Source organism: Olea europaea, chromosome 13 (genome assembly GCF_002742605.1).
Source record: "Olea europaea var. sylvestris chromosome 13, O_europaea_v1, whole genome shotgun sequence".
Lineage (NCBI taxonomy): Eukaryota > Viridiplantae > Streptophyta > Magnoliopsida > Lamiales > Oleaceae > Olea > Olea europaea.
In genome coordinates this window covers 24,443,002-24,454,216 of record NC_036249.1, presented here as the reverse complement: position 1 = coordinate 24,454,216, position 11,215 = coordinate 24,443,002, and the positions used below count along the sequence as shown (strand labels likewise).

The 11,215-nt window shown below is 31.6% G+C and overlaps 1 protein-coding gene across 4 annotated transcripts in view; it reads right to left on the bottom strand.

Annotated features, from left to right (window-relative positions):
• The window catches only part of LOC111407975 (glucan endo-1,3-beta-glucosidase 11-like), a 7,649-nt gene extending 2,855 nt beyond the window's left edge, over nt 1–4,794 (bottom strand). For 3 of the 4 annotated variants that reach the window (XR_002705252.1, XR_002705253.1, XM_023037708.1), the window contains exons 1-2: nt 4,466–4,794; nt 2,765–3,804 (exon numbers count right to left, since the gene is read on the bottom strand). Coding sequence is in view for 1 of the 4 variants with exons in the window: in XM_023037708.1 (XP_022893476.1) it covers nt 2,765–3,804; nt 4,466–4,526 (1,101 nt within the window). In the remaining 3 variants the exon portion in view is untranslated. The remainder of the gene's footprint in view (nt 1–2,764; nt 3,805–4,465) is intronic. The other variant, XR_002705254.1, reaches the window with a different exon arrangement.
• Between the last annotated feature and the right edge of the window lie 6,421 nt (nt 4,795–11,215).

Below are 11,215 nucleotides of genomic sequence, written 5' to 3'. Positions count from 1 at the left end.
AATGTACATGCACATCTCAACATGAACAAGACAGCTTCAGCAGCTGGTACGTAAATGATCCAATTTTCAATTGCCCCAAGCAGAGCCTAACTGGACATCATAACACTTTTACTTTCTTCCCATTCCACATAAGCCTCCTTTACTTCATCTAATTTTGAGTTGAGTCCTGCAAGAAACTCAAAATCCATCCCTTTTTCAAGCATTTCATTATACCTAGTACCATATATCATATTACTATTATCTTCACACGCTCACTCGTGAAAGTGGGATTTAATTTTTTCATCAAACCCTAACACTTACAAAATTCATGTAAATGGGTGACAACGAGATTTAAACTCAGGACCTTTGTATACCATGATTAACCAATTGATCTAACAGCTTTATCTTCAACGAAATCAATCTAAATTATTCAAAGGGATAATTGTAATAGAAGCCCCAAATCTTTGAAATACTAACAGACTTTCCCAAATTTTTGATTTGTTGCAGCCATCATCGCTAACCTTTTCAAACGTTGCATGTGAGATCATTTTGGACAAAAATGCTTTTCATCCAAAACTCCGCCAGTTGATCAAAAAAATGATTTCGACCACATTTTAACAATTTTCAAAGAGGCAAAATGGTAATTTTACATTAAAATCAAAAAAATAGAACTGGTCTTCTTCTACCCTAACCCACCCCAAATCCATCCCCACCCCACAACAAACCAAGAAACCCATCCCCTATTTTGGAAACCATCGGCTGGCAAAAAAGCGACGACACAGAAGAATCATCGCCATGATCCACCTCCTTCTCGGCACCATCGGATTTAGGCTTCAAGAAGAGCTCACTTCTCCTCCAGTATTAGAATCCCTTTTGGTATCAATTACTGGACCCAAAATAAAAAAAAAATAAAAATTTAAACATGGAACTCGTAGTGAAACCCACCAGCCCCATCAAGTTTCTTTGCAGCTACGACAGCAGGATTCTCCCCTGTTACCCAGATGGAAAACTTCGTTACCACGATGGCGAAATCTGTGTTCTTTCCGCCGAATAATCCATTTCTTTTGCTGGTTAGTCCTTTCTCGTTTTTTTCATTTCCAATGTATTTATAGTGAAGTTGTGTAGTGTTATGTCGGCTGAGTGTGACAATTTTGTGTGTTACAGAGCTGTTGATGAAGCTGGGAGAGAAGTGTGGAAGATCAGTAGTGAATCTAAGATGTCAACTACCAACAGAAGGTTTAGATGCTCTTGTGGCGGCGCATTTTTGTCTCCATTATTCAGGAAAAATCCTGCGACAGTGGATTTGCCGAGAAGGAGGCGGATCACGGTGATGATTCTTCTGTGTCGCCGCTTTTTGGCCGGCCGATGATTTCCATAAATGGGGATGGGTTTCTTGGTTTGTCGTGGGGTTGGGGTGGATTTGGGGAGGGTTAGGGAAGAACAAGATCAATTTTATTTTTTGACTTTTGATTTTAATGTAAAATTACCATTCCATCCCTTTAAATCCCTTTAAAAATTGTTAAAATGTGATCAAAATCATTTTGTTGGTCAACTGATGAAATTTTGGATGAAAACCGTCCAAAAGGACCTCACATGCAATGTTTGGAAAGCTTAGGGGTGACTGTTGCAACAAATCAAGGGTTTGAGGAAAGTATACTAATGTTTCAAAGGTTTGGAGCTTCTGTTGCAATTATCCCTAATTTAAAATATAACCCAATAAATCAACGATTGTTTCAGAATTCAAAAATGGAAGCTTTTATGAATGCTGAACTACTACAACTTTTATTCTCTAAATTTACTAGACTTCCCTATTGTTTCCATTTTTTTCTGAAGAAGTGATCTTACTCTCTTCCTAAGACCTAGCCCTTGTTTGAGCCCCATTTTTTAGGGTAGAATGAATTTTTGAATAGTGTATTGATGGAAAATGTGTAATTAAAAAATAAGGAAAAGTTTTGGATTTACGTGCAATATTATTTTATTGAAGAATGTATGATTGAAATGATGTCAAAATACTGTTGAAAAATGCATTTTTTCAAAAGAATGAAGTTCAAACAAGGGCCTAATGTGCTTCATGAAATTAGCATGTAGGTGGGTTCTTCATAAACAAGTGTACAATCAAGTCTCCATATTATTTACCTACTTTTTATCCCTGAGTTCAATTTCTGTGAACTCGCTGAGAATCCAATTTTTCCCCAGGAATTTGCTTGACGGGATTCCAATATATCAGCCTACTCACAGTAGGCCAAATAAGATTTTATTTTTTCTGACTTTAGACTCGAGAAAACAATTCCAAATGTCCATCAATTGTAAACATATAGAAGGGGAAGGTAGATTAAAGGGGTACACCAAATGATTGCTAAGCCGTATGACTCACAAGCTCAACCACATGTAGGGAAAAAAATCTTTTCACACAAGCCTAGCATGGCCTAATATTCAATGTGTGGTAGCAACACTTAATACAGACATATGCTTCACTAGCTACCATGTAAAATTACCAGCCAACTAGAAAATTAAGAGGGGGAATATCACTCACAGGCTCAACCACATGTAGGAAAAAAATCAATTTATGCGAGCCTAGAATGGCCTAATATTAATGTGTGGTAGCAAGACTTAATGCAGATCTATTCTTCACTAGCTACAGTGTAAAATTACCACCAAATTAGAAAATTAAGCAGGAAAGCAGACGTAGAAGGCAATATTTATTTGCTAATTAATAGTTCTAAAACCATAATCCACAAAGAACTCATTAGCCTGACATAATCTAAAAAAGAATGGGGCATCGTACCTTATGAGACAAAAGAGAAGATGTAGCTGATGAAGATTTAAGTGCTGGAAACCCAATGTCAGAGGAGATACTCCCATCGGCTTTAAACAGTCCAAAGTTTTTCTCAGAAAGTGCACCAGGTTTTGAATTCTCATTAAACAATGCAAATATATAGGCTTTCAACATCCTCTTTGGCCTCAGTGGAGTACCTTTCCTCTTGGCCAACCTTTTACGCAAATTATAATTATATGTTCTTGCATTGTCTGGTGTAGCGGCAGGTTCGTTCTGGTCCCCATGAGAAGCCCAACCTGTCTCTGTAATAATAACTTCCATCTTTTTAAATCCAGCATCCTCCAAAGCAGCATAAGCTGCATCAATCTGAGCATCGAGCAGGTTATCATAATGAAGATCAGTTTTATTATCAACTATTCCCTTATTTTTCTGAAATAGAGCGTAATTTATGTCAATTTTGTCTGAATTATATGTATAAGCCAGAAAGGGATAGGCATTTAGACAGAAAGGGGACCCAATTTGAGAGAAGAACTCCAAAAGAGGCTTCATCAGTTGAGCAACACCATCTTTGAAAATACACGAAGAGGGAGGAAATGAATTTTCAAAAACAGCCTGAGAGTGAGCAGTTGTAATCTGAACTGACTTGTCTATCCCAAGCTCTTTCGTGGCATTGTGAATATTTTTCACGGCACCCAATAAAGCTACTGCGAGGTCAGAATCACTTCCTCCCAAAACCTCATTCCCCACAGCGATCCCAACTATGTTTGTATCTGGGAGGAACGCCATAATATTATCTTTAACCCAAGTCACAGCATGATCTGCATTTGTACTCATATCTTTAACGAATCCATTTGGAAGTCCAACCACCAACTCAAGCCCAGCCCCTTTAAAGGCATTAAGAACAGTGTGATCTGCATCGTAAATTCTTACATTCTTTATCTTTGCAGCCCTAAGCAATGTCACAACTTCATCAGGTGAAGGGATGTTATCTGCAATTCTACCATAATTAATTCCATAAGTCCCCGTGAATGCTCTTGCCATTTGTTGTTCTGGGGAAAAATTAATAGCAAAGAAACAGAGAGTCAGCGAACTAAATTTTTTTTCGCAGATTCCATAAGTTTCAATAAAATAAATAAAATAAGTAAAAATTTCAAAACAGCAGAAGCAATAAAATTATACACACTTAAAGGGTCTCGAATTGGGTATTGAGGCTAATCCCAGTTCCATCTTGATATTTAACTTTCGGATATCGAGATTTCAAGACTGTTCTCTGAAATATCATTAAATTTGGACCTAAGAAAACTTGATTGCGTAAAATTCAAATACATTATAAACGCATAAACCTATGTCTGTGCATAATCTAGAACAATTTATTCTTAAAGCCAAAAAGGCAGCATATAAAATTTGTATATAATAAACATAAACACAGGTTTGATATTTATATAAGCACATATGTGTTTATATTGAGTATCCGGCTTCATATAAAATTTGAAATTTGAATAATTAAACGAAGAAACGCAAAAAGCCAAATCGATTTATAAATTAAAGAACATAAAAATCAGCCATTTTAGCAGATCACCACAATTAGTGATCCAAAAACAAAACCAACTTCACATATAACGTTTGTATTCAAAATTCAAATATCCGATCGCATTAAAAAGTTTTTTTTTTCTAATTTTGAAAAAAAAAATCAAGAAAAGTAACATTTACCATTGGGACTACTGAAGAAGACAAACAGCAAAACAGTGAATGAAACTTGAAAAATCCTCATCGGTCCCGGTATTTAATACGACGCCGCGTTGTCTCCAATTGTTCAAATATAATTACTGCTGTACTTCCTTTTACACAATCATGCCGTTAGCGACTTGTAAAGTTTCCTCTTAATACAGAAACTTATATTGGCTTTATATGAAAGGATTTTTGGATTTATGTAAAGACTAGCGGAGGTGGAGGTAGAGGCGGAGCGGCAACGGTTGTTGCCGGCGGTGTTCCGGGTGGTTGAAGGTGTGGTTTTTGGCCTGGGTTTTGGCGGTCCTGAATTCCACATATATATAAAGTAGTCAATAATAGGTTGCATACGCGTGTCATCAACTGATTGACGAGCTCGCACGTGTGAATGCTTTGAATTGTCAATATTTCAAAGTACCAGGTAAGTTCCTCAACGAGTCCTCACTTTTCAAGCAGACATTAAGCCCTTGCTTGGGCTAATTTTAACTAGGTCTTAAAGAAAATAAATTTAAAAATAATAATTTTGAGGAGAATGTACAATTTAAAAAAAAAAAATTTAAATTTATGTGTAGTATTATTTTATTCAAAAATGTGATTGTAAAGAAAATAAGAAAATATATTAAACAAAGGCTAAATAACCCTAAGCAAAACAAATACAGTATCTGACCGAAAAAGTAAAATTATTTTAAAGTAGCACATTTAATTTGAACTGTTGTCATTTAGTACTTTAGAGTAAGCCCCTATTTGGTTCATATTATTTTTTCATTAAAATATGACTATAATCCAATATATCAAATCATCAAATATGAAATTCTATTTCTTGTATGGAGTCTGTAATGGGTACATTTTTCATTCTTATTTTTCCAAAAATGAGAAACAAATGGGGGCTAAATGATTTTTTTGACAATTTTACTGATATACTATTAAAATTAAATATCTAAATATATATTTTTCATTAAGAGCCTGTTTGGGGCTCATTATTGGTCCAAAAAAATGAAAAATCTTATTGTTGGAGCACACAAATCCAAGGCATTGTGAGAGAGAAGTTAACAGGTGGGGCCCTTCAACGGCAAAAATTCTTCTAATAATGCAGAAATAATGTGTATCAAATAGCCTCTAAGTATAAATACCATACACATATTGTTAAAAGGTTAGAGACATAAATGTCGCAAATGAAATAAATTCAAAATATAATTGCCACATTTATAAAAAGTTGAAGACCCATAAAAGAATTTACCTAGAAAAAAATGATTATGTATAATATTTTTTGTTATTGTACCTAAATATGATGTACTCTTAGGATACTGTAGTTACTGACTTGGAATTCACGTAGGATAAATCCATGGGCCCTTTGACTTGGTCAACGAGTCTTCATACGAAGAGTCCGGTCGCTCGGTACCTTGACCTATGTTATTAAAAGAAGTTGAAATTGACTATGAGAGACGTCATATAAGGGCATTCTTATATATGTATAATTTGAACCCCTAATATTCCTATCGATACTTCGATTTTCAAGATCAACTCTTTCAATAGTTTAGACATTCACCCCCTTCGTGCTATTCCTCAGGCAAGGAGCACTTCCTCTAGAGAATATGAAATATGTCCAAATTTCCCCAATATTTAGATGTTTCAACAAATATGATAATGAATATTTTAATCAAAATAATTTAAGATTCGAAAATTTTAAAATTTAATATTAGATGTTTCAACAAATATGATAATGAATAGTTTAATCAAAATAATTTAAGATTCGAAATTTTTAAAATTTAATATTTGGACGTTTCAAAAGGATAATGAATTGTTTAATCAATGCTAAATTTATTAGAGATAAAGTCTGAATAGTTCTTGTTAATCTCGAATTTACAAGATTTTAATAATTTGAAAGTTGGTTTCAAATGTATATAATATGTTTACGCGTCACTTTCAGAGTTAATTATTTTATGAATTTATAATAAATATAGGAACAGTTTTCTAATAAAATAATTTTTAACTTTTGTGCAATAATAAACCCAATTGTAAAATTTAACGTTAATTAGTCTTCGATTATAAATTTTAAATGCATATTTTATTATTTTACAACAATTTTTAAGTCAAAATATCAAGATTTTGAAAACATTTTATCGACCATAAACCATGTAATAAAGTTAAGAAAACTTAGTATACTAGTCGAGATACTTAATTAATGTATATGTATAAGATTTAAGTCACGTAAGAAGAAAGCCATAACAATGCTAGTCGAGATATTTAATTAATCATGATTTGCTTGGTAAGGTAAATTATCCAGTATGATCACATATAGAGTATGTCCTTATATTTTTCATATTTCGTGACGTAAATAAGAATATTTTGTAATAGTTTATTTTCACAAATCTTCTAAAATTATTCATAATTTGCTCGGTAAGGTAACTTATGAACTATAATCACGTATAGAGTATATCCTTATATTTCCCATATTTCGCGAAGTAAATGAGGATATTTTGTAATAGTTTATTTTCAAAAATCTTCTAAAAATCTCAAATTTTGTCTGTAATTTAAGGAAATATTTTGACAACCTTTTATTTTTTTTGCTTTTCTCTTCGAGTGTTCTTTAGAGTACAACTTTAATGTTGTTCTTTTGAGGTCATGTTCAACTTTAAAATCACTTTTCTCTTTCTATCATTATGCATAGAAGACACGTTTAGAAGAAAACAGAAGAAAATAAATTTAAAAAAACCATATCTTCATGCTTTATCTTTTCTATTTTCAATTAGGAAGTTAAGACTACAGCATGTAAAGAGAAACGAACACATCAGTAAATGTAGGATACATAGAAGAGAATTTGCGGTGGTGTATGACAAAGCGCTTTTAGGGGATGACATATTTATTCGAAATTATTTGAACGTGACGAAGACTCGACTCAAATCATAATTGATTGGTTTTAGTCTGGTTCAATAATATCACTATAAAATTTCTATTTATACAAGATAAACTTTCGACTTTTTTTTTTCCTCCTCAATTCAAGACTTCTATTTTACGCTTCAAATCCATCGATGAATAGGATTTGCAATGTAACATTGTAACTTTTCCTATAAAACATTTCTTCTCTTTTGTGTCTAAAGGACCTTTCAGTCACTCCGTCTTCCCTAACTAAGAAAGATTTAAAAATCGATAAAGGCGCAATCGATTTTTTGTAAAATTCTTGATTGGCTTGTCGATAGAATCTGGCATTACTCGATAATTCCATATAAACACAAGCTTAGAACAAATTTCATTTGTTCTTTGTAAAACTTGAATTTTGATACTGTGCACTAGCTTAGCCTCTAAGGCACTATCCAACTCCATAAAAAAGGTGACAAAGTAGTTAGCAAGATAATATAGTGGGTGACACCTAATTACCGAACTTAATTAATGGCATAATAACAATTATTTGAGTTATTCATCATCATGTTCCTAATTAAGTAATCCCATGGAATTTCAAAATTGAAATATATAACTTGGCAATGGAAGTTAAAGTTGAGAGTGATCCAAGTAATGAAATGGTCAAATTTCTATGATTTTTTTTTTAATGTGAAATTTTTATTTTTTACATATTAGTTCATGCTAAAATTTGTTTGTCCAATTCTGACTCCGTCCCTAATTGTTACTTAACTCGCACATGAGGAAAGTAGCAGTCATTCTAGCAAAACTATCCTGTTAGAAGCATTTTGATGAAAGGTCAATGACTCGAAAGTACATAAGTTTCAAGGGACTCTGATAGCTTCTGAGTTTGATCGATGAGAATTGAAAATCTGATCAAATGGTAAACAATTAAAAAATACATCACCATCTGATTGTGTAAAACTAAAATTGTGATCGACCCAATCGATCTCCATGGATACATGGCAGCCACAAATGTTAGGTAAGTTTTTTTCTACATTTAAATCAAATTTATGTTAAAATCTTGCCGAAATAATGAGGTAATTGATTGCATGTCACATAGTAATTATTTTGGACGATGGAAAATGAGAATTAATTTTTGTATTTAATATATAGATACATTTTACATTTCTTAAGTAGGGCGCGATTTAGTTGGTGGCCACTCTTAACTAATTAGACTCTACCTAACTAATTAACCACCACCATATTCCCAATTGAATCGATACAATAATAGAATTTATTGAAATAATTATAAGATTAAAGAAGGAAAGAAAGGAAGACAAACATTTTCACTCCAACATATAGCCCTTGTTTTGAGCCCCATTTTTGAGTCAAAATGCATTATGAAATAAGATAAAAATTTAGATTTACGTGTAAAATTATTTTATGGAAGAATGTGTAGTTGAAAACGAGTTTTTGAAAAAAAATGAGTATTTTAGAAAAATTGAAAAATTTAGGTCCAATACAACAATTAATTTGAACTAATGTTTTAAATCGAGGTCAACCAGATACAATAAATAAATAAATAAACACACATACAAACAAACAAACAAAAAAATACAATAAAAACAATAATTTTTTTTTAATTTTTATAATACTAATTCAAATTAAATATATAGTTGTTAATTAGATTGATTATTCTACAATTAGTCTCAATAGTTCAAAAACTAAAAATCAACATGTTAAAATAGTTTGCTTTCTTAAAATTGAAATAGTTTGAAAGTGGAGAAAATGATATTTAGCATTATCTTGTTAATAATGAAGTGCAATTTAAGTTAAATTTAAAATTAAATAAATGAAAATATGGAGCTGAATTATTACAATTTAGTTAGTTGGGGCCCAAAATCAAATTAGTAACATATAAAATAATTTTGATGAGCAATTTAACATTTTGCTATCCCACGTCAAAAGTTTATGCTACCATTTGAGAGAAGTGCATCTATTAAAAAAAGCATGCCATCCATGATTCCCTTATGGGCCTTTGATTGTAACCTAATAATAAAGTTTAAAAATTCTAAATTAAAATTGGTCAAAATATTAAAGTTGACATCGGTTCACTGGTTTATGGTTAAATCGATCAGTCCAGCAGGTTTTAAATGATTTTTGTTGCAGTTAGTTAATCATACATGATTGACTTGATTTTTGGTCTAAATCCGGATTATACCAATCGAACCGATCACATCAGGTCGATTTTAATAACATTAATTTGGATCATTTATTTCATCTAACCCAAAGCTTTGATCAATTTTTAATTATATATTCCATTAATTTTAATCAAAATCTTTTAAGAATTTTATCAAAAACTTTGTCAAATAATCCCCAAACATTTTTAGAAACACTATGAAATCAAGCCTATTGCATATTAGACTTTACTAAAGTTAAATGAATCTCGACCATATGAACATTTGATATAAAAAAATAAGTTCGACTCTCACTAATCAAAACTTGTACACATCTTCAAATTTCATTCCATGCAGTGCATGAAAGATTGTGGTACAAGGCAAAAAGTAAAATATTAAAGCGACTCCAATATGAAGTCAGTCGTCTACTCAAGTTAGGTTAGGTATGCAAACGATCAATGATATTAAATATTAAGTCGATATGACTACAAAAGATCACGAAGTTTAGTACTATATTAGGCATGAAAGTGTAAACGATATTCACTCGATTTTTGTAATTGTTCAATCAAACTTATTAACTTACTAGTTACCATCTTCATCTGTAGAAGTAACGTTTGAAGACAATCAACATTTGACATGAAGTAACACAAGTTGTCACTTCAAATTCTAAAATGTACAGATAATGAATGTCCATTCGATTGATATTTGCGGGATTTTTTTCTTAAAGATAAGGAAAAACTTTATTGAAAACCTTTATTACCCATTTTATTCTTCCCTTTGGATTCTCTAACATGACGTTTTGACCTTAACCAATGCGACAAATCACCTTTTGCACAATATTCAAAAGGTCCTTATGGTGTGTGAATTTACTTATTTATATTCATCTATTTTGTTGCTGCCTCTGCCAATTTATAAACACGAACTATGAACACGTTAAAAAAAATGAAACGGCCCTTTCGTAACCAATCATTCATAATATCAAATAAATCATTTTCGTCTTTGGTAAATTTATAAGTTGAGGTGGTTAATATGTATAGAATATTGAACAATTAACATGAAATAAAAGAAAAATCTCTAGAAGTAATTTGACAGAAGACCTAATACTAAATTTTAAATTACAATCTAATCCTCGATAAGTCCTAACAAATAAAATTAATTTAATTCTTAAAGTACAATATAAAGGGCAAATAGCACTATACATCCCCATCTTTTATTGCATTTGCAAATCCATCCCCATCCAATAATTTACTAATCACCGATAACATGAAATATCAATTAATTAGTTGATGAGTTTATGGTGGATCTTAATATTTGAATTAAATTTATTATACACTAATAAAATGATTTATCATTTCATTGGTGCATAGTAGACCACTTCTCTCTGTCTCTCTATATATAAATATTACGTCTTGTATATTTTAAATGATTTCTCGATATATTTGTATGCAATGTTAGATATCTTTCTCTATCTTAGTTATCTACAGTCCATACATGGAAGAGTGAAGGCTAAGTGTGTTGAACAAGTAAGCTAAATGTGTTGACAAGGAAACTTGAATATTTGCAAGATAATTGAATATATGTAGTATCCATTAGGATCTAGAGTATTATAAGAAAAATATACGTTTGTGTATAACTTTATGCGTTAGCTGTTATAACTGATTTTCTTGTTAAATATAGCTTAGTTGTGGAATGTAAAAAAATTCATATATTAAATTTA